The 24,376-nt window shown below is 42.4% G+C and overlaps 1 protein-coding gene across 1 annotated transcript in view; it reads left to right on the top strand.

Annotated features, from left to right (window-relative positions):
- Nucleotides 1-24,376, top strand: part of SERINC5 (serine incorporator 5) — a 104,462-nt gene that overhangs the window by 50,563 nt on the left and 29,523 nt on the right. Inside the window, exons 3-5 of the mRNA XM_037530173.2 lie at nucleotides 18,920-19,098; nucleotides 20,202-20,284; nucleotides 23,352-23,445. Coding sequence (XP_037386070.1) covers nucleotides 18,920-19,098; nucleotides 20,202-20,284; nucleotides 23,352-23,445 — 356 coding nt within the window. The remainder of the gene's footprint in view (nucleotides 1-18,919; nucleotides 19,099-20,201; nucleotides 20,285-23,351; nucleotides 23,446-24,376) is intronic.

Here is a 24,376-nt window from a genome sequence, read left to right as displayed (position 1 = left end):
ACGTTTTCCATCTCGAAACCTAGGAGCCATTTGATTGCAGGTCAGTCTTACTATTAACCATGTAATTCAAACAGGAAAAATCTTGATACCTGGGGAATTAAAAATCTGATTTAGATTAGAAATGTTAAATATTGGTGGAAGATCAAGTTCATTGATCTGCATCACTTAATCAAGATGTAGCTTTTGTGTTTGGAGACAAATGATAACACTTAATGTGTGGGCATTCTGGGAAGCTACGCAGGCATTCTGGGAGGACAGAATGGGGCGTTCTTGTTTCTTAGGGAATTAGGGGCCTTTAAAGCCAACTAAATATGGAAAAGGAAGGACAGGTGAGCTCTGTGGACCCAGGCCTTCTTCCCTGAGGGCTCAATGTGCCAGGCCAACGTTGGAAGAGACTTAAACGTACCTAACAGGAAATATCTTTAGTTCATTTTCTTTCTTTCTTTCTTTTTTTAAAGATTTATTTATTTATGCATATAAGAACTGGGGTGTAGGCCAGAGGTAGAGGGAGGGAAGTAAGAGGATTCACCAGAGACAGAGTGGGGAGCAGAACAGGCAGATATACTGAAGTACACTGCTGAGGGGAGCAGTGGGTGAGACAGGAGAGATCTACTAAGCCATGTGGATTAGCTTCCTGGCCTGCTGGGGATCAGAACGCTGTGCTATAGTGGCTGCAGATAGCTTGATAGCACTGTCTTTAACTCCTGCGCCACCAGGCAGGCCCCTGGTTCATTTTCTTGATCCATGTTCTGTTTGGATTTTGGGCTGCTCTAATCATGGAAATGGTTGGTAAGTCATGCTCAAGATGACTAATCTTTACATTTTTTTCCCCCAGAACCAAACACATCTTCCATATCACAGAAGGGTGTTTTTTCTTTAAAAATTGAAATATAATTGACATACATTATATTAGTTTCAGTTATACAACATAATGATTTGACTTTGTATACATTGTGATATGATCAGCACAATAAGTCTATTTCCCATCTATTCTTAGCAGTTTTTCTAGTTTGCCATACTATATCACTGCCTAGAAACCCCACGCTATACACTGCATCGCCTGTGACTTTGTTATTTTATAACTGATACTTCCACTCATTTTGCCCCCCACCTCCCAGACTTCCTCCCTTCTGTTACCTACCAATCTGTTCTCTGTATCTGAGTTATGTTTTGCTTAGTTTTTCAGATTCCGCAAATAAGTGGAATTATGTAGTATTTGTCTTTCTCTGTGGAAGAATGTTTTTGTGTTGCAGTTTAAATTTTGAAAACTTGTTTCAAGCTAGTGGGTCCGCCCCCCATGAGCACAAATCAAATTATGACACTAGGGGTATTTTGAGTCAAGAAATCAGCTTTATTGTGCATCAGTTGGCTAGGAGACAGGAGATAAACGCATATCTACCTCCCCTTTAAGAAAGGTAATAAGGTAATACAGATTTTGGGGGTAGGTGTTAAGGACAAAGGAGTTAAATTTTATTGGCTAAAAAGTGGGCAAAGAAACTTGGATGAAATTCATTGGCTAGGTATTGGGCAACTCACACATGAAAAAGTATTAAGGGGAGTTTTGAATTTCTATTGGTGGGTCCCCACCTCTGGATACTCCCTCTCCCTCCCCACCCCGTTCTCTGCACTCTTGTCTCAGGCAAGCCTTGGAGATCAGCTCTGGCTTGTTTGCTTCTGTTTGCTCAGTCTATGTCAGATAAGCCGCCTCTGTAAAAACAAGCCTCATAGGGGGAGTTAGAAAAGTTCCCCTGCCCTTTTGTGTTCTCTTAGATTCCAATAATATTTTAGCCATTTATCTTCAGTTTCATAATTATTGTGCTGAGAGGAGAGATTAAGATCATTGTGTTTTTTTTTTTTAAAGATTTATTTATGCATACAAGAGCTGGGGTACAGGCCAGAGGTGTGTGTGGGGGGGGTGAGAGTATTCACCAAAGACAGAGTGGGGAACAGAACAGGCAGATTGACAGAAGTACATTACTGAGGGGAGCACTGGGCAAGTCAGGAGAGGTCTGCTGCACCATGTGGGTTGCTCCCTGGCCGGACAGGGGATTGAACTTGTGCTACAGAGGCTGTGGATTGCTTCATAGGTTGCGTCTTAACCTCTTACACCACCAGGGAGACCCCAAGATCATTGTTTTTGATAGTCGTTTTTTGTTCCTTCATTTGTTTAGAAGGATTATGTTTTACTGTGATCTCGATCTCTTGAAAATACGTTTCACTTTACACATTCTTTTCTGTTGACTGGTCTAAGTCAATTTTTCTTTTGAGTGAGTAGTGATGTGGAAACTGTACTACTCTTCTGACTGCTCATTATCGCCTATGGAAAGAGTTCTTCGGTTTTTTTTTTTTTTTCAGCACAGGATGATAATGTTGCAGCATAGTCTGGGCTTCAAAGGAAAAGATCTAATGGGATCCCAATAAGATGGGTGTTCATGACTGAATTTCCCCATTATCTTACAAGCAGCTCCTGAATTCCATTCTCTCCCTGGACTTGATGCAAGTCAGCTATGATTAGAGTCCAGGGCAGCCCCACCCCCACCCATTAGCCAGTGCCACACCCAGAGATTTCATATGATCTGGGTCAAACCATGGGACTTGCCCTGGCTCTGGAGTTGTATTTAGCTTATAGGTTCTTGTTTGGCCAGTAGATTTTTTTTTTTTTTTAATTTAAATTTGGCTATCTGTAGAAGGAACTAGCAGGCTGTTTCCTTATATCACGTATTTATCCTTGCTTCTTGTCCCCTGAATGCATTTGGATTTGCAGTTCCCAAAGTAGCTCTGCGATCAAGAGTTTCTGAAAAGGGGGTCTCCCTGGTGGCAAAAGGGGTTAAGTTTCAGCCACTCCGGTGAATTCAATCCCCGGCCAGGGAGCTAACCCTCATGGCGCAGGAAACCCTGTTTCGCCTGTTGCTGCCTTCAGCAGTGTATTTCAGTATCCACCTGTTCTGCTTCCCATTCTGTCTCTGGTGAATCTTCTCACCCCTACCCCCCGCACCTCTGGCCTGCACCCCAGCTTTTGTATGCATAAATAAATGAAATGAATCTTAAAAGTTTCTAAAAAGTTTTTAGAGGGCAGACAAATGGTGATGAGGGCTCCCTTACCACGCCTGTTATGGTGGGCAGTATGCTGCTAGAATCTACATACATAGCTGTAGGCTGGGGCCTGGGAAGCCTTTCTTTACCAGAACTAGTTTCCCCTTTATGTACTGGAATTTGGCATCATTAGAAATTGCGCTGATCAGTCACTTTGGTCCACTGGACTTAATGACTTAAAGGATAGAGGTGGGACATGGAATTGGATCTAAACAGACTTCTTTCCTAAGTCACATGCATCACCTACCTCTTTTAAAAGAACAATTAAGTACATATTCTAATCAAAATATGTATATTTATCATAGAGTCCAAAATTTGCAAAGGAAGGGAAAGAGATGAATGTTAAGTCTGCTAACTATGGATTTAGGCCCTTTGAACAAAAACAGCAGGTTGGGCTTAAAGGATTTTTCTCTATTCAGTAAATCCAGTTTCTCACAATACATTCCCCAGAGGTGATATTTAAACTTTTTAGCTAGTATTTCCCAGTTATTTTCACTGTTCATTATTGTCTTCTGGAGAAGGGAAAAGGAAATGCTATGAATTGTCTTCATCAGGAGCAGAAGGGAAAAGGTGCTACACCAAGAAATTCATGAGTATTAGCAGTATTATTATGGATGGTAGTAATTATGTGGAAGTAGATGAAAGGGAAATAGTTGAAGAATGATTATTTGTATCCAATTTGTTCCTAAGGTCACATCAAATCTTGTTCTCAACCTCTCAGCAGGAAGTGGCCATCTCCTCTCTGCCTGGAACACTACCCATTGGGGCAGCTCATTCATTTTTGGCTTTGGTTATTCCTGTATTCATGTTTGCTTGTTGGGGCACACTTCTCTAAACAGTGCTGGGGCCCCTTCCTCATCCTTCTCCCCAGTTTTTTTCTTAGATCCACACTTTCCCCAGACGGGTCATAAAAGTATTGGGTTTCCACTGTGTTTTCCATTCAGAAAGATTCAGCCCCTTAGGCTCCCTGGTGTCACCTTCTGTTGTGTTACTTGAACTTGGATTGCTCCTGACCATCCCCCACTTGGCTTGTTCACTGCCTCAAACTTCTTTTTCTAGAACTAATCCTGTGGGAGACCTGAGGCTGCTGCTTGCTACTTGTATTTCTCCCAAATGTGCTCCATTTCTAAATTTTGGGTTCTCCAAGTACAGTGACTATTGGTGAACACAAACACTACTTTCCTTCAAGACAACTTAGATTTCGAAGGGCTATTCCTTCTGCATTTGGCTCATAGTGGCATTTTGCAATACTTTGGTGGTTCCTGGAGTTGACAGTTTTGATCCAGTATGTTTGAGACTTAGAAATTTGTTACATGAGCTTCTTTATTTACTTTTTATTTTTAACATGTAGTGCTAAGAGGACTATGAAAGTAGTAGGATAAGTATTGTTTGTGGGGAAAGTGGAGATAAAATATACATGAAATAAAGGTCCTAGTTAAAGGATTAAAGAGATGAAAAATGGAAAAGAGGATACAACTCACATTTATGATAACTGTTTTGCCCCATGGAGAGACAGTGAATATGTGGTGATGTGTTATGCAGAGAAAATACGGATCTCCTTCATCAGAGTACAATTTGAATAAATTGGAAGATTAAGTCATAATCCTAACCAACCCATTTGACAAATGAGGGGCTGTATCTTAGGGAAGCAACTGACTTGTCCAGGGCAGTGAGTTTCAACAGGCACAGCCAGGACTAGACCCCAGACAGTTGTTCAGTCACACCAGGGCTTTTCCTGCCTTTACAAGTTGGCTTGATTGTTGCTCAGATGTTTACAAAAGTAGAGGGAAAGCCTTAGCAAGTTTCCTTCCTCCTGATTCCTAATCTTAAAACTCCTGTAGTTGGGGAAGGTATTCCTTCTGGAAAAAGCACAACCTCAGGCCTTTAGCAGCTTTTTTTGCTTATATTCCCCAGCTTCCTCCTTCCTCTTGCAAAAGCTAAGCTCAAGGGATCATTGTTAGTTAAAGTAGAAAATAAGGGCAACCACAAATCTAGTATTTTATTCATTCAGTGGCTTTGCACACAAAATAAAACCTGCCTTTAAGTTGTGTTTGGTGAAAACATCTTTTTAAAGTAAACAAACATCAGTGATATAAAAAATTCCACTTAGATCTAAAACACCATTTTCGATTCTTTTTCTTTGCAAAGAATGACAGGTATTCATGCTGAAGCTGGGAAAGCTGGTTCTTGTTTAATTTTGGTATTTACGGGTTGAATGTGAAGAGCACAGTGTACCTGTGAGACCTAGCATGCGGCTTTCTAACAGAGCATTGAAGCCCCAAGAAGAACACTGTAGTCTTAGCTGACTTTAGAGTTTTTGTGTTAGAGCAAGGGTTGCATTAGGGTCAGGGGAAAAGCTGACCCAGTTCTAGCGCATTCTAGAGGACTTTTTTTTTTAAATTAATTTATTTATTTATACAAGCACTGGGTACAGTCAGAAGCGCGGGAGGGTGAGAGAATCCACCAGAGCCAGAGCGGGGAGCAGAACAGGCAGACTGACGAAGTACACTGAAGTACACTGCTGAGGGGAGCAGCGGGCGGCAGGAGAGGTCTGCGCGCCATGTGGGACCCTCCTCCTGTGGCCAGGGAGCAGCTTGGGATCGAACCAGCGCTGCAGAGGCTGGGGCAGCTTCGCAGCCCAGCGCTCAACCGATGTGCCACAGGGGAGGCCCTCTAGAGGACTTTTTTTTAATCCAGCTAGATTGAATGCTTTTCAAAAGTTTTCTTTCTGAACAGCAGCAGAGTTCATTATACTGTTATAACTTATATGTGTTAGGTATTTCAACAAGTATGTTTACTGGGATTAAAAGTGGGTTTAGATTATCAGACCTCAAACAGTTTGTAGAACATTGAGGAAAGATTCCCGCTCTGGTCTAAGCAGAGTTTCCCTGTGGGGAGCTGGTGATGAGATTTTTTCTTAAATCCTCTGGGTCCCTCCTCCAAGTTGAGGTGACTCAAGGAACACATGTCCAAAGTAATTTTCTCTTTGGTCTAATTCCATGCAGACATCATAACACCATCTGGGAGGAAGAAAGAGTCCCTGCCGCCCTCCCATTGCTCACTTCTCACTGCTGGGGCTTCACCCTCCCACACATACAAATGAATGGCGGGAAAATGATGATGGGAATAGTTTTGTACTGCAGGCAGCCCTGTGAACTAAAGGTGTTAGGGGGAAAAGGATGTCCTAAAGCTAATTCCATACAGGCTTTGTGGACTCAACCCCCCTCTCCAGACCAAAGCCAAAAAGACACTGAGAACTCCAAATCCCATCACCACCAAAGGGAAGGTGGCTGGGACTTGAGGGTGGGGTTAAGCAGCCAGGTGTGGTATAAAGCCAGACACGTGGGCTTTGGAGGGGATCCCCCATTTTGGCTCCCCGCCAGCTCGCAGTAGGCCAGCTCTGAGAATGCCTTTGGGTTTCCAGGTCGGCGGATCGGGTAGGACGCATTAAAGACTTTATTTCCCTATTTTCTCCCTGAGTTGTACATTTCCTTAATTCTCTTTCCCTTGTAAATAAACCTTTTATTAACCTTTTGTGTGTGCCTGAAGTGGAGTATTAATAAGTCCCTTTTAAGCGTGTGGGTGAGGACCCACAGCCAGGCAACCCGTTTTATTTTATATCGGGGTTGCCTATAACAAAGGATACCCAACTGAGTCTTTTTTTTCGAGTCTGAGCCAAAGACAAAGAGGTTTGATGCTTGTCCAGTAATAGTGAGTTTTCCTGCAGCCAGAAAATAAACAATAGTTATTGTCCTTAGTCTAGAAGATCTGTTACCCAGAAGCTTGGTGGGGGGTAGGGCATAAGGTGTTAATAGTCTCTTTGTTACAGGCTTGGTCTGGTTGTGGGAGTGGGAGACAGATAAGATGAGAGAACCAAAGTTTCCCTAGCACACTTATTCCTGTCATTATGAAAAGCATCTGTTAAGCAAGTGCCGCAGACAGAGCCTTGGAGCACTCTGCAGATAAATAAAACAGACAGGAACTTACAGTTGGAAATAAACAGTTATGTCGTTATAAAAGGGACCAGAGGGAACAGACATGGAATAACATAGAATCAACTAGTGATAGTAGCTTCAAAACACTGGAAGTAGGAAACAAATCCTGTGACTACTTGAGTCTTTACAGAGTTTAAAAGAGTGGGGCCTCCCCGGTGGCGCAGCGGTTGAGCGCTGGGTTGCGAAGCTGCCCGCGGCCTCTGCAGCGCCAGTTCGATCCCCGGCTGCTCCCCGTCCACCGGAGGAGGGTCCCACATGGCGCGCAGACCTCTCCTGCCGCCCGCTGCTCCCCTCAGCAGTGTACTTCGGTCCTCTGTCTGCTCTGTTCCCTGCTCTGGCTCTGGTGAATTCTCTCACCCTCCCGCGCTTCTGACTGTACCCAGTGCATGTATAAACAAACCATCAAACAAACAAACAAATAAACATGCCTCTATAAAAAAAAAAAATAAAATAAAAGAGTGATTTAGCACTTGGTTAAACTGTAACCTGAGCTCATACTTTAAAAATATTATGTAACTCACACATATATACACACACACACATACACACACACGTGTGCGTGTGCATCCCAAGCACTGTGCAAGGTACAGGAATGTTAGTGTGAATAACACACATACTTACATCCTTAGAGATGTCCTTAGAGAATTGGACCCCAAGTCAGGGAAGAGAACAGATTGTTAAGTATTTCCAGAAGGAGCACCTAAACTTACACTGTATGTACACACCTGGGTGTGTTTGGAAGCTACAGATATGAACTCCATTATCAACTACTGGAAAACTGTCAGCTTAACTGTCATTTCTGTTGACCTTTGAGGTCACTTTGGGACTCAGGAATGCCTTTTCTCTGCTCTTGTCTGCAGATTGGGAGCTGAGGTAGGAGATTTTTTTTTTTTAAAGATTTATTTATTTATTTATACAAGCATTGGGTACAATCAGAAGCGTGGGAGGGTAAGAGAATTCACCAGAGCCAGAGCGGGGAGCAGAACAGGCAGACTGACAAAACACACTGCTGAGGGGAGCAGCGGGTGGCAGGAGAGGTCTGTGCACCATGTTGGATCGAACCTGCACTGCAGAGGCTGCAGGCAGCTTCGCAGCCCAGTGCTCAACCGCTGCGCCACCGGGGAGGCCCTGAGGTAGGAGATTTTTAAAAGGAGAATGGAGTGTGTGTTGCCTTCTAAAACAGGGTTGAGCTTAATCACAAGGGGGGTTGGTATTTTGAGGGTGTGGTTTTTAAATTTCAGCAAGATAGTTTCTACAGTTTAAAGTAAGTCTAAAATTATCTCTTGACATGCTGGCTTTCATCAGTATGGGTTTTTATTTTTGGTTCCACAGGCTGTGTTTGTGTTTGCACAACAGATGTGAGGTCTTTTTTCTGTTAGAGCTATGGAGGACTTCTGACCCACCTAGAGAAGCTTTGGAATGCACCGGCATGTCCTCCCCCAGTTCCCTCCACAACCCCTCTGAAAAACTCTTTACAGGCAGATAAATTAAAATGCTTTAATTTGCTGCTCCAGAAATGACATAAGAGAGAGGTACAATTGAATTGGCTTAAAGCATGAGTTCCATTTTGGGACAGCAGCCCTCTGGAGAGGGACGCAGTCTCAGTGGAGGCAAGAAGGCAGGACAGTGCCAGATAGTCCAAAGGAGGAGACACTTTGCTCTCATTGCTCCTTTGGCTTTTGGTTTGTAGAGTAAGTTATCACTGTCATTTGCCTTTGAGATGTTAATTTACACTTCAGCAGTTCAGCTATTCTTTCTGGGCTGGGTGAACAGTTCCTATAAAGAGCCCACGAGTAAACATTTTCAGCTTTGGGAGCCATGTGATCTCTAGCGACTCCCCACCTCTGCCATTGTAGGGCCAAAGAAGCCCAAACAATAGGCTAACAAATGAGCCGGGCTGTGTTCCAATAAAACTTTATTTACACAAGCAGAAGCAGGAGCTGACTGGAGTCAAATGCGCAGGCTGACATTTGTGTTAGACCTTCCTGGCTCCATGAGAGTCATTGTGTGAGCAGTTATTCTCCCGTTCTCTCCAAAGTTAACTTCAATGGCAAACTTTGGCCAAGAGTACTCAAATTCTTACTTGTGTTATTAACTGGGCTGTGCGAATCACTACTGGGTTGGCTAGGCAAGAATAATGTAGCAATAAATTTAATGTGCCAGTATATGTCTTATTTTACATAGTCTTTTGAAATAAAGGGTAAGTCATTCAAAGATAAAAATAACCAGCATTCTTTTTTCATGTTTAAATGCTTAAAACTTTGGTTTTTGGGAAGAAGTGGTGAAGAAAATGAGTGAGTGGAAAAAAAAGAGTGAATCTAGTTCCCCTCCTACTAGGGATCCCCAGTTCCAGGTCTAATGTAAAATGGGAAAGAGCCTGGACCAGGAACATAAATGCTTACCATGTTCTGGTTCTCACTAGTGGGACTGGAGAACAAATTACTAGGGGCTCTGGGAATCTTGAAGTTACATGGTAGGTAGTAAGATCTTTTCATTCTCATTTCCCATCTAAGGCATAAATCATGAATCATTAGTGTTAACCATGAAAATTCTTGAAATATCCATAAAGTAGGAAACACATGGCTTTGTGTATACAGCATTTCACTAGAAAGTTAGCCTGGACTTTTAACCTGTTTCGTTCACTGCTATTGTCCCTTTGCCTAAAACAATACCTGCACATAGCAGATGTGGAATGAGTAGGTGTGGACTAAATGATCAAACCCTGTACTTTATTATATATGTATACTTACAGATGTAATGTATAGTGTAGAATAAAGAATACACACAAATTCTGACTTCACTGGGTTTTTAATAATTATTTATATAAGACAGTTGAACCTGTAACTGAATCTGTGCTGGTTTACATATTCAAGAAGAAAGTTTAGGACTGCTTTGGCACTATAAGCATATCTTCCTGCTATAAGTGGTCTGCATAGAAACCCCTGCCTGTTTAGACATTTAGTCCTCTCAGTATAGAAGCTCCAGCTTCTCTGTGTTCAAGAGAGATCTTCAAAGGGCCTTGCTCCTGGCAGGGCAGCACAAAGTCTTCTCTCAGACTCTCCTAGTTCTGTGGAGGGGGGAGGAAGGGTAACAGCCATTTTTTTCTACCTAAAACAAAATTTTAGCTGCAGTTTTAAGTTGTCCCTGGGTTAGGTGTAGATTTGTTTCTTGGACTCAGAGGATTCATTGCCCCCAAGCCCCTTAAGTGCCGAGGTGACATTTTTAGGCAAAGACTCAGAAACTGAGATGCTGATAGAGACAAGGGGTAGAGCTTTTCTTGGTTTCTGGATGTGGGTGTGTGGGACTCTGTTGGCATTTTGGTTCCCCTTGTTTACTTTCCCTGTTACCCCAACCCTAAAATTTAAAAAACTCTCCTGGGGAGAATTTGGTGATATCTATTAAAATTTAAAATGTACCAATTTTTTGACCCAGTATGCACCTTGTTGGTATCTGCCCTCCTTAATGCTTGAATACAGAGATACCCACAATATGGACATTATGTATTGTACATTAGTTGTAATAGTGAACAATCAGAAGCAATTTAAATGTTTGTCATTAGGGTAACAAAAACTAAGATATGGATGCTCTAGACTGAATTTCTATATAGTAAAAAGGATGATAATAGATTTATGTTCAATAGTTGCAAGGCATAATGAGTATAGAGTAACAAAGCAAAGGGTCTAGAAGGACGGCATGCAGCTGTGACCGTGGTTACCTCTGTGAAGCAATCAAGTGAGGACTGGGGTGATGATGGTCAAGGAACTCCGATATCTGTATATTTGTTGTAATTTACATGTTGTTTGACAATGAGAACACAATTTTGTATTGCTTGTATAATTGCGAATAAACAACATTTAGAATGATCCTTGGACCCTTACCTTTGCAGTGAGAGTTCTTGAAAACTGGGTAATATGCTCACTGGGCTAACTTCCTGACCAGGCATCTTCCCCTTAGCCTCCCTCCCTGCCCCACCTACAACTATCTCCTCAGTCATCTGCTTCTGTTCCCACGCTACTCTAGGGAATATTCTGGGCAGTATTCCCTATGGCACCTTGCTTTCAAATCCAGCGTCACTTCTTAGTCCTAATTACATTGGCAGTACTTGACACTGCTAACCGGGCTCTGCTTCTTGAAAGTGTCTCATCAACTATCTGTCTCTGTACCTTTTTAGTATCTCTTTGGTCTTTCTCTTCTTCCCAGCTCCTGCATGTTTGCATTCCTGAGGGTCCTGGGCTATGCCCTCTTCTTTCTCCCACCTATTTCTTCACCCATATTCCTGTCTGGGTGAGTTTATTTACTCCTATTGTTACAGAGCAGCCCTGATATAAAAATGGGTTGCCTGGCTGAGGGTCCTCACCTGCGTGTTTAAAAGGGACTTATTAATATTCCACTACAGGCATATACAAAAAGTTAATAAAGGTTTATTTACAAGGGAAAAGGGAAATGAGGAAATGTACAACTCAGGGAGAAAATAGGGAAATAAAATCTTTAATGCGTCCTACCCGATCCACCGACCTGGAAACCCAAAGGCACTCCGAGAGCTGGCCCAGTGCTGCGAGCTGGCGGAGAGCCAAAAAAGCGAACCCCCACCCCCCCAAAGCCCACGTGTCTGGTTTTATACCAAACCTGGCTGCTTAACCCCACCCTCAGGTCCCAGCAACTTTCCCTTTGGTGGTGATGGGATTTGTCTCTCCCAATGCCTTTTGTCTTTGGTCCGGAGTGGGGGTGGAGTCCACAAAGCCTGCATGGAATTAGCTTTAGGACATCCTTTTCCCCCTAACACTATTAAATGTCTCCTTTGCTAGCTCTATGCCCGTCACTACCAAATCCTTTCTCCAGTCCAGCCATCATTCTGGAGCTCTGTCCTCTTGCTGAGCCATCTACTCATACTTCCCTTGCACAGGCACTTTCCTGTGCAACCTTCTACCCTACTACCCTGAAACTGCCCCTCTGAGAGTCCCCTCCACTATTGCATTGATCTACTGCCAAGTTCAACATAAGATTCCTACCTTGGGTTCCTCTGCCTTTATTCATAGGCCACTTCAAATCAGCAAGAAGAACATATTTCTTCCAGGGTCCCCACACCCCCACAGCTGTTGCCTCATTGAGGAGCTATATAAACTTTCACTGGAATTAACTCTCATTTTTCCTTCAAGATCAGTAACTGTAGTTCTTGTTTGTACATCCCGCCTACGCCATTACCTAATTCCCTAAGAATTAAGAGATTCACATGAGCTCATCTCTTGTCCCCTTCTGTGGGAGAGCCCTTAATACCATCACAGTTACTCAGTCTTCCATGAGTTGTCTTGATTGGATGTAAAGTTTATTATTTAAAGTTTGACCAGAGCTGTTTTCTAGCTGTGTCATCATATTTGTGGCTGTTTGGAACTGACAACATGCTGGCGGGGAAGGAGAGGGAAAACCTTTCTTCATCATGTCTTGCGGGCTCCCAAGGCTCTGTGGAGTTGTTCTGTGGGGCCATTAAGTTCCTGATTGAAGAGGTGGCAGGGTCAAATATACCCGGACTCTGGAGTTTTAATTCCTGTAGTGGCTTTTAATCATAACACAATGTAGATTTTTCTCTTAAAAATGTTATAAAAATCCAATCAAAAGAAGTCATGTCTTGATGGTTGTTATTGCTTCTTAAATTGCCCCCACATCCCAAAAAGGATCTGAAAGATAACTGTTAAGAAATGGGACTTGGTTATTAAGATGCTGTCTTGGCGAGGATGGAAGCAGCTATTAGCATTCTCTGTGTCACAGCTTCTCGCCATTGGTGAATAACACAGACCACTGTGACAAACTCTGGAATTAAGGCACAGAGAAAAACAAATTAACCTGGAAGTTTGATGATACATGGAATATCAGAAAGGTGGAGGCAAACTGAGAGTCTCTCTGTTCTGAGATTTAGTTTTAAAGTAAGGGATTTTAATCAGAACTTGCCCATCTTGTTCTTCTCCTTTTCACATTGCTTCTGCCAACCTGCCCAAAGCTTTCTCAACAGTGTAGATTTATTCATGCAAACAGACATTTGATGTAGTGAAATGTAAGGATCATTAGCTTCGCTAACATGCCATTTTCTCATCTCTCCCAAATAATACTTTAATGTTATCGGAACATGACTGTTATCTTCCTCCTCTCTACTTTTGTAAGAACCACTCCCAAAGTCTATACATCTTCCCTAACTTTATAGCATCTAGGCTACTGACTGTTTAGATGTGTAAAGCATTTCTACAGCTCTTCTGTTATTTCTTTATATTCATTTGCCTGAGATTGAAGTTGTGTGGAGGGGTGCAGGGAGCATAGCTAGCATCTCAGCCATGGAGACAAAATGATGTGGATTTTCTTGTAGTTCCCATCTTTGAGTTTAATACTTGTTAATGTTTTGGATCTGTCTTTCCTGGCTTAACCCCTGGAGGTTCAGATGTACTTTATTTTGGGTGACAGCTAGGTCCCTGAAAGACAAGTAGGTGAGTGCTGCTTTTTGGAACTCAGTTCTTACATAAATGTGCCAGGGAAGAAGCCACCTTATTGAAAATTACCCTACAGTGAGCATTTTCTTTGGTAAAGTGTATAGTAGAGTGTCTGCTGAGTTTTAGGGTGTTACATTCCCCCATGTTTAAATCGGGATGCGCCAGCTATTCAGGGATTCATGTATTGTACCTTGCTGCCTCCCACATAAGTTCTTTTATAAAACAGATGAGAATTAAAGAAGATTACTTACTAGGTACTGTGGATTAGGAACTGTGGTATGAACTTTACAAAGAATAACTGTATTTGTGCCTCCCTGGTAGCTTAGGGGTTAAGTCTCAGGTGCTAACATTTCGATGGCCTGAGTTCAATTCCTGGCCAGGGAGCTAACCCACATGGTGCATCAGGCCTCTCCTGTCTCGCCCTCTCTTCCCCTCAGCAGTGTATTTCAGTAGATCTGCCTGTTCTGATCCCCATTCTTTCTCTGGTGAATCCTCTCACTCCCCTCCACTCCTGTACCTCTGGGCTATACCCCAGTTCTTCTATGCAAAAATAAATAAATAAAATCTTTAAAAATACAAAAAAATAGGAATAACTGTTTTCATTCTCAGGGTAACTGCATTAGATGAATGGCAGTATTATTTCCTTATACAGATAGGGAAACTGAGGCTCACGGAGGGTTTGTAGTTTGCCCAAGTTAGAAGTGGAGTTAGGGCTGAAAGACCATGTGTGCTGTTTTTCTTACTGGCAGTTTGTGGCTTTGATTTGGTGCCTTGAAGGCTGGGAGGGAACCCCTTGCCCTCCGTTCTGTATGAAACCCATTGAGATGCCAAGTGTCCTTGAATGCCCAGAACCAGACTTAAGAGGCAACACCCTTCGCAGCCCCACAGTGAGGAATCTGTATGTAATATATGTTTTCTTTTTCCAAAACTGAGGTGGAACTTGGAACAGCAAATATTTAATCAGAACAAATTCCCCTTGTAAATCCTGCCAGCTTTTTCAGTTTAGAAGGTTCTTAACTTAAAAATACTCACTCCTTACAGAAAGCATCAATAATCAAGTCACCCACAGAGCATAAAACACATCTTAGTATTTGGAGCAAGGGACTGTTTCCCAACTTTTACTTTGAATAAAATATGCAATCCCACATGCTCACTCTTTGGTGTGCCTCAGGGCCCCTGGGAATCAGCAAGGGAGAGGCCTTGTGGGGGATGATGGGATAGAAGTTCAAGCCTATCAGCATTCTCCTTGAAATGGATTTTAGAAGGAAAGGAGATAAGAGAGGGCATTTGGGTCCAAGAAGTAGAAAAGAAGGTAAAGGTGAAAGAGGGGTTGGTGTGGGTGAAAGGGGTGCTGATGTGCATCTCTTATTGTGTGCGCTTGTGTGTATGAGGGGGCTGAGTCAGGAGATAGTATTGCTGATAGTGGAATGAGAAGGGAAGTAGGAAAAGAGTTGAATGGACATTATGGAATGGTAACTTCCATATAAATAACATAACCTAAAGAGTGAATGGATGTGATTCTTTCACCAACATAGCTTTTACAGATTGAATGCAATATTAACTTCCCTGTTACTGCACTGTTTATGCAAGCGTAGTTTCTGTTTCTTGTGAGTGTGGCGTCCAATGACTTCAGTATCTGATTTTAACCCTCTGACTTTGCTCACTCACATTGAAACAACTTTTCTCATTAGCTGCGTGGGAAAGCGTCCTGCATTGTGTGTTGCTGTTTTGAAGCAATTTCCAGACCAAGCATTCTCACTGGGATGCCTCAGGTGCCACCAGCTCCGTAGTTTAAAAACAGCATCTGGGGCCTCCCCTGGTGGCGCAGCGGTTGAGCGCTGGGCTGCGAGGCTGCCCACAGCCTCTGTAGCGCTGGTTCATTCCCCGGCCGCTGGCGAGGGTCCCACAAAAACAAACAAACAAACAAAAAAAAAAACAAAACAAAACAGCATCTGGTCTGTTCCTCCAGTTCCATTCTTTGTCCTCTGTTAACCACACTCCACACCCGCCCCCCAAACAACATGTTAAAAAGGCGGGAAGACCCTTCCCCCTATTCTTCACTTACCTTGTCGCCCGTGCAGTCCTGCCAACTATGGATTCTGCCTCCCCAATCTCTGTTTTCTCTGCCACTGGTTTACTTTCATCACCCTATGGCTTGCACTGGTTAAACCTGATGTCTTCGAACTTACCCTCCCGCCCCAACCTGTCCCCTTTTCAGCCAAAGTCATTCCTGCTTAAATAATTGTATTTCCATACTGACTGGTGGGACAACTTCTTAGTATGGCATTTACCTGCCCCTCCTAATGAGACCCTGCCTTCTTCTGAGCTTCATCTCTTGCCTGGAAATACCTTTTTAGTCTCTATCCCAAATATTGTATGGGACATACTTACACTAAAAAAAAACAAAAAAAACAAAAAAAAAAACAAGTTGTTGTTTATCTGAAATTAAATTCAAATAGATATTTTGTATTTTACGTGGCATTCCGTGTTTTGGGTCACCAGGTCAAAAAATACAGCAGTGTCTCTCTTTTATGCCATCACATCTTACCCTGAACTAAAAGATTTGCAGTTGCAGGAACTTGCTTAATACAAAATGTTTGACATCTCCATGAAGTCTTTCATATCTTTCATGAAATTGGGGCTATGCTCAGAGCGTCTCAGTAACAGTGGGATTTTGCCTGAGGCTCTAATCTGGAAGACCTTGTTTTACTTTGGAAAAACATGTTTGAAAAAGTCCATTTTTATTTAGATATATTAATAACTATAGACCTTTTCTGAGGAAAGAGAACCCTCATTCATCTAGAAGATGAACTCCAATTAATTTTAGTCTTCCTTCTATTTTACAGAAATCTTAATAGCTATTACTGCTTTTTTGTAGTTCTTAGTAGTTACTATTTCTTTAAAATCTTTTCTGAAGAAGAAACTAAATTATTATGCTACCAGCTTAATAAATTATTTCACCACCAGCTTTATGTAATTTTTCCCCCACTCTTATATTTTTTTGTCTTGTTGTTGTAGAGCAACCCTGATACAAAACGGGGTACCTGACTGTGGGTCCTCACCCGCTCGCTTAGAAGGACTTATCAATGCTCTACTGCAGGCACACGTGAAAGGTTAATAAAAGGTTTATTTACAAGGGAAGGGGAAATGAGGAAATGTACAGCTCTGGGAGAAAAGTGGGAGACAAAGTTTTAAATGAGTCCTACCCGATCCGCCGATCAGGAATCCCAAAATGGTGCTCTCAGAGTTGGCCGCCAGCCAGGAGCGGTGAAGCCAGGAGGCGAGTGATCCCGAGCCAGCGACCCCAAGGCCCACGTGTTTGGTTTTTATATCCAACCTGGCTGCCCAACTCCACCCTCAGGTCCCAGCCACCCTCCCTTGGTGGTGATGGGATTTGTCTTTCCCAATGTCTTGATGGCTTTAGTCTGGAGTGGGGGTGGGGTCCACAAAGCCTGTATGGGATTAGCTCAGGACATCATTTCCCCCTAACATTGTGACTAACAGTCATAATGTGATTTTGAACTTATTTTTTGTGCTGAAGAGTGTTTGACTTTAACAACAAGCAAACTTCTGTTGTTTTTGCTGTTGTTTTTTAGCCACTGAGTAAATCCTTATGTTCTGACATTAATGGAAATGTACAGCTTGTTTTCATTACGGAAGATTTTAATTATTCCTATGATATAAATAGGTTTTACATTGAAACCTTCTAATTGGACTAGCATTAACCATTGTTAGACAAATATTATCAGAAGATAGAGACCCATAAATGATACTCTTCAGTGGATGAAGATCAAATCCATTAACAGCTAATTCAGAGAAAAAAGAGATGGCTATTCACTTAAGGAAAGATGTTGTTATAGAGGGCCCCGATATTGAACGGGTTCCTGGCTGTGGGTCCTCACCCGCGCGCTTAAAAGGGACTTATGAATACTCCACTACAGGCACACACAAAAGGTTAATAAAAGGTTTACTTACAAGGGAAAAGGAAATAAGGAAAAGGTACAACTCAGGGAGAAAATAGGGAAATTAAGTCTTTAATGCGTCCTAACCAATCCGCCGACCTGGAAACCCAAAGTCACTCTCAGAGCTGGCTGGACTCTGCGAGCTGGCGGAGAGCCAAAAATGGGGGACCCCCCTCAAAGCTCACGTGTCTGCCTTTTATCTCAACCTGGCTGCTTAACCCCACCCTCAGGTCCCAGCTACCTTCCCTTTGGTGGTGATGGGATTTGGAGTTCCCAGTGTCTTTGGCTTTGGCCTGGGGTGGGGGTGGAGTCCACAAAACCTGTATGGAATTAGCTTTAGGACATCTTTTTCCCCCTAACAATGTGACCCTCACAAGTAATGAAGATTGAAACAAGATACTGTGTTTTGTCTTTAACTTGGGTGTTTAGGTTGGGAATATGAGCAATTTCAGATATTACTGGTGGAATATAAATTGGTGTAGCCAATGACAGTGTGATTTGACTGTACTTTTGAAAATTAAATGTAAATGCTACATTCCAGTATCTGGAATGAACTTTTACTTCTAACTCCGGTCTATCCTACACAAATGATGGCGCAGCCACAACAAGGGGTGCACAATGGTGCTTTTTGAATCAGTGTTCATAATAGCAAAAAAACAAAAACCAAACAAATACAGAAAACAAACAAAAAGCCCTCCACAACAAAAATAAAAAACTCATTGTGGGAATGCTTATTGATTTTGATCTGCCCTTACTATGAAATATTACATGGCAGTCAAAAAGGCAGGTTGGAATTTTATGTATAATAGAGGAAGAATGCCACAACTTATCATTAATTGGGAAAAAGAAATCACAGAACAATACACACAATCTTTGATTTAATAAAACTGTGTAAGTACATACATACAGTACCATACAAGTATGTATATGTACATGCATGAATATTATATGTTATTTGTGAATGTTATATATTAATATGGGGGAATGTATCCATATACACACATTTATATTTGTGAACTAATAAATATACCCACTAAATTGTTAGCTCTGTTGAGGAGGAAAGTAATTTTTTGTATGAGAATGAAGGAGGTCTCTTATTTTTTTATTCTCTTTATTTTTGCATTTCCACAAAAATGTATACATGTATTAATTGTGTAATTTTTAGAAATCCTAATCTTATACTTCAGTTATCATTTAAGGCAAATAAAGCTGGGAGAGCCATATCTTTAACAGGGGTTCAAATTGAGAAAAGTTTCTGGGGAAAAGACCCTTCTTGGTCTTTGTGCAGGTGGTACATTTTCACCTTGGATTTTGACTTAAGCTGAGGGCACTGTCAATGACAGTTTGTCTTTTACCCCATTTTCACAGGTGACATTTTTTTTCTTTTTTCTCTCAGATTCCTTATTTCGAAGATATCTGTAAAGGCATTAAAGCTGGTGACACCTGTGAGAATCTGGTGGGGTATTCTGCAGTGTATAGAGTCTGTTTTGGAATGGCCTGTTTCTTCTTTATTTTCTGCCTCCTGACCTTGAAAATCAACAACAGCAAAAGCTGTAGAGCCTATATCCACAATGGGTAAGTCTTCATGGGGATACTTTCTCCTTACATTCAGAGCAGTATTCCAGGACCCCTTCTATTCATCAGACCCTCTGTTACTGATCTGGGGACTCCACAGAGGTTCTGACTCTTTGTAAAATTTAATAAGGAGACAAGACAGACCTCATCCGGAAAATATGTTATTTGACTTTGCTTGAAACACATAAGAGCCTGGTTCTCCCAAAAGAGCTAAGAAAAGATTTTTAAGGGGCTTATCTACCAGGATGGGGTAGAAGGGGGCAGTGTTTTGACTCAACTACACTAGGGTATGTGTAGAGGGTTACATGCTTCTTCATATGTTGCATGTGTCACTAGCATCTTAAATCTTCTCCCAGAGATGTGCATTTTAACATGCTAATGAGACCTGGGTCACTCTGCTATCTGGGAATGCGGAATCCTCCCTTCTCAGCTACAGTGTGGGTATTCAGTTGTTAAAGTAGCAGTAGTTTATCAGGATATATGGTACCTCCTGTCAAGATACAGCACCAGAATGGTTAGTATAGGCTACCATCTGTTAGGATGTGGCCATTTGTTAGTCTGCTGGGATATATCAAACGGGTTGTTACAGTAAGATGTTAAACAGCTCCTGCCAGTTGTGATTTAGTCCATCTGTTCAGGCAGGAAGTTGGGCAGCTCCCTTCTGCAGGCTCACAATTTAATTTACCTAGCCTGTCTCACCTCTCACTGCTCTTTCTCTTCTTGAAATTGTTAACACTAGATTTAGGGAAGGTGAGACTTACACTTATCACCACACAGTGGCCTAAGAACTAAAATCCTGTTTGTAACCCTTGCTATGATAATGAGAAATGCAGAAGAGGCTGGAGTTTAATTCTGGTACTAAGACCTTTCCCCAGGTCATTTCCATTCCTGCAACGAAATGATGTTTTGTACAATCAGAGGCCAGGCAGAGTTGTCTAATTACGGGAAAAAGGCAGTCCCCAGTCACTTAATTACTTCCCCTCGATTTGGAGAGAACACTACCAATGGCAGAATCATGGCTTGACATGCTGCTTACCTTCTAAGAGAGCTTTTGTTCGTCCTGGAATATCATTTAAATACATTTCCTCCTTTTTACCTTACAGCTTTTGGTTCTGTAAATTCCTGCTGCTGGGGGCCATGTGCTCAGGAGCTTTCTTCATTCCAGACCAGGAGACCTTTCTGAATGGTACAAATGGGGTATTTTGGGTATCTATTTATTTTGTTTTTACCCATTTTATAAAATTGTTCAATGACTTAGTCCAGGGTGTATTTGTGTAAGAATGTAATGAACAAGACAGCAGCCATGTTAGAACAGCAGCCATTTTAGATAGCTGGCAGTTGGGTTTGGATTCTTGGAATCCAAATTCCAGGAACCTGATAAGGTGTCTGTAACTGCCCGATATGGTGTCTGAAACTGCCTATATAAACTGCCTGATTTTGGTGCTCAGGGTCCAACCCTGTCTGGGCACGGCCCGCTGTGTCGTTCCACTCTGGGGGTTCGGGCCCTAGCTCGAGCTAGCTAGTAAAGGTCGCTTTTGTTTTTGCATCGGACTTGGGTCTTGGTCGTTCTTGGACTCGGCACCGGTGTGCTATAACATTTGATATTTCGAATTACTAATTTTCCTGTGACTTGAAAAAATCCCCTCCCCCCACCCCCATTCCTTCCCTAACCCCCTTCTCCACTCTCCCATTTGCCTCCTCCTTCCTTCCCTCTCTTCCTGCCTGGGTCTGTGAGGACCTTTATTTTTCTGGCGGGGTAATTGAAATGATAGTTTTAAGGTTATGGCCTGAAGGGAAAATGAGGCACTTAAAATTTGTTTGAAAACCAGTTTAGCATGTCAGCAGGACACCACCAGCCTTGTTTGAAGAGGCCCAGGGAGACCTTGTTCTTTGTGAGCACAGCACAGAAAACCCAGCCACACAGAGCATGAGGCTTCTTAGAAGCTGTAAATCTGCTGTTGTAGCTAAAATGGGATAAGAAAGACGTTTCTCCATCTATTCCTAAACATATGTTACAGGAAACTGTATAACTCTGAATTATATCCCTACTGGTAGAACCTAACAAAATTAATTTAACATGAAGCCTTTAATCATAGCTAAAATGCGGGAGGCGCTGTGTGTATGTGTTTTCATAAGAACTAGGGGGGATAATTGCCTGAATTTGAGTGGTTCAGAGCATTGTCAACTCAACCCAAATGGATTCACTGTTCTAATTTAAGATAGTAAGAATTTCCACATTTTATCAGTTGTAGGAACAACTATAGCCCCTCAGTACCATTTTAGGGGTCATTTGTTTTTTTTAGGGTTGTACTAGTTTTATATATTCCTTATAGAAGTTGTATCCAAATCTTGTTTTTACCTAAAATACTGTTTGTTACCCAGTTCTCTGTTCCCCACAGAGGTATTTTTATCGATTAGAACAACACACTTAGAGTGGGAATCAAGCTAGCATTGCTTTAGTCTAGGCAGGTCATTTTTGTAGATGAACTGTAACCCAGAGATGTGACATGACTCACAGAGCTTCTCTGTGGCAGAACCAGAAGTGGAATCTGAGTCCTGGACTCCCCCCAGTCTGACCCTCATTTCAGTTCATTGGACTGGACATTGATGATTCTCTAATCAATATAACTTAGGCCCTTGATTTTCCTGGCAGTAAGTGTTTTTGTTATGGAGCAGGGTGAAGGGCACCCCAGGACCCCCAAACCTGTCCACTCTAAATAGGTTCTGTCATCTGCCTCATCAAGACAAAGCATATTCTAGTGCATAAGAACATCAATAGAAAAAAAAAGATAATACAAGATACAATTGTGCAATAACGACAAGAAAAAGAATAAAATTTTTAAATCAAGCACCCAATGTTACTCATCCCTTCGTGGATAAATGCCCAGCCAAAACAGGGTTGGCTCAAAGCAGGGCTGCTTAGGCCCAAAATTTGCCACAAACCTAAGGCACCTTCTGGTGGGAACCTGTCGGAAAGGGAGATATCACTGTAAAAAAATAGTAACAGGGCCTCCCCGGTGGCGCAGCGGTTGAGCGCTGGGTTGCGAAGCTGCCCACAGCCTCTGCAGGGGCGGTTCGATCCCCGCTGCTCCCCAGCCACTGGAGGAGGGTCCCGCATGGTGCGCAGACCTCTCTTGTTGCCCGCTGCTCCCCTCAGCAGTGTGCTTTAGTCCTTCTGCCTGCTCTGCTCCCCGCTCTGGCTCTGGTGAATTCTCTCACCCTCCCGCACTTCTGACTGTACCCAGTGCTTGTATAAATAAATAAATAAATCTTTTAAAAAAAGGATCACATTTTAAAAAAATAATAATAACAGTACAAAACACAACAAAGCAAAAACAGACAATTATAAATAAGAGACATTGTGTAGGGGAGGAGAAGGGAGATGGATCAGAGGGAGGGAGGAAGGAGAACAGGGGACTGTGGTGATGGTGCACAGGTGCATTGGGGAAGGAAATTCTATGAGGACTACACTTGGGGGGGGTGGGGGAAGCAAATATTGTTTAAAAATGAACAATATTGTAAAAAATATTCAAAAAGAAAAATTAAAAAAAAAGTCACTTCCTTAAAAAAAAAAAAAAAAAAAAGAAAGAAAGAAAGAGCCAGACAAGTCTGGAAGGAAAAGAGCAAATTCAAAGTCAAGATAAACGCTGCCATTGTTAACCTCCCAACAGGTCTCACCCTCTTCTGTTTCAAGTGTCTTTTCCATGTCCCCCAATCCCTGTTGCAAGTCCAAGGCTGAGAAGCAAGCACAGCTTCTTCACATGTCTCTGCTCCATGTGTTTCCTCCAGGTCTCCTCCTTGCTCTCCATCTTCTTCCTCCGCCCAGTCCCTTCTCCAGCTTCTCCTTCTCCCTGCTCAGCTCCACCCTTCCTTGGGTGGGGCAGGTAACCTGGCAACTCCCCTTTCCCTGGGGACCACCCTGTTACATTTTTATCTTTATTTTAAATGGTGGGTTGTTGATTTTATGAATCACTACAGTGTTAGGATATTTGGCATCTACAACATGAGGTCATTCTTGGGCCTGCAGAACAGACTGACTGTGCTTATATCCCAGCTCGTATGGACGATGGGACTTCCATTTTTTCTCATCTGTAAAGTGGGTGTTAGCATAGTATTCACTTATGTGCTATTGTGGAAATTAAATGTGTTACAGGCACAGTGAACATGCAATAAAAATTAGGTGTAGTTACTACTTTCATTTGAGCTGAACTCTTGAACAATCTACTCATCTCCTTTTGGATGGTCTTTTGCAGCCTGGCGCTATGTGGGAGCCATTGGAGGCTTCCTCTTCATAGGCATCCAGCTCCTACTGCTCGTGGAATTTGCACACAAATGGAACAAGAATTGGTATGTCCCTTTATGTTTCATTCAGGAGAACCTGCCCATGGATGCAGGGAGACTGCCCAAGGCCCAGTGCTGATAAAGGCTCTGATATGAGCTGTGTTGGCATTATTAGCAGTTCACACCAAAATGACTTTTCCTGCAAGTTTCCTTCTCTCCTGCTCTCTGGATTCTTCATTTACTTCATGCTGCAGGTGTACTTTTTTTTTTTTAACCTTTGCTGCTTCATTTCCTTTCACTTTTTGGCTGAGTGCTCTCCTTTGGCCAAGTTAACCTGGTGTGACTTGACCACAACAGCCCTGGCATCTGCCAGCCTGACACTGGGGGTGGCAGTGGCTGAGAAATTGGGTAAGCTTTATCTTACACTCCCCTCCTTAGGAGAGTAAAACAAATAAGCATTTTGGGGCTGGAAGTTCACCTTTGTAAAGAATATGCAATGGAGTAGTTCTCTACTTCTTAAAAAAACTTTCATCCCTTCTCAACTGCCTAAGAGTGGAAGGATTCCTTCTTTGGGCAAATCTGTTCTACTACTTTCTAGAAAGCCATCCTGCCTATAAAAATACAGACTTTTTCTAAGTGCCTTGAAAACAGAATTCACATCCCAGAATAAATAGGAAATGTCAGACTATTAATAGCTAGTTTATTTCTTGCTGAACCACATTGAGCAAAGGACAGCTAGGTAGGGTCAGCCCCTTGAGTGCCACAGCCAAGATGGCTCTGAGCAGAGCACTTAGCGGCTTGCCATCTTTACTTAGAAATTACGAATAAAGGGGAACCTCTGGTGGCTCAGGGGTTAAAGACAGTGTTATTAAGCTATCTCCAGCCACTGTAGCCAGCCATTGTAGCACGAGTTCCAATCCGTGGCCTGCCAGGGAGGGGACCCAAATGGCACAGCAGACCTCTCCTTCCTCACCCACTGCTCTCCTCAGGAGTGTAT

Source organism: Talpa occidentalis, unplaced genomic scaffold (assembly GCF_014898055.3).
Source record: "Talpa occidentalis isolate TD23 unplaced genomic scaffold, MPIMG_talOcc4v2.1 talOcc4.6, whole genome shotgun sequence".
In the NCBI taxonomy this organism is placed as follows: Eukaryota; Metazoa; Chordata; class Mammalia; order Eulipotyphla; family Talpidae; genus Talpa; species Talpa occidentalis.
This window is presented reverse-complemented; position numbering and strand designations above follow the sequence as displayed.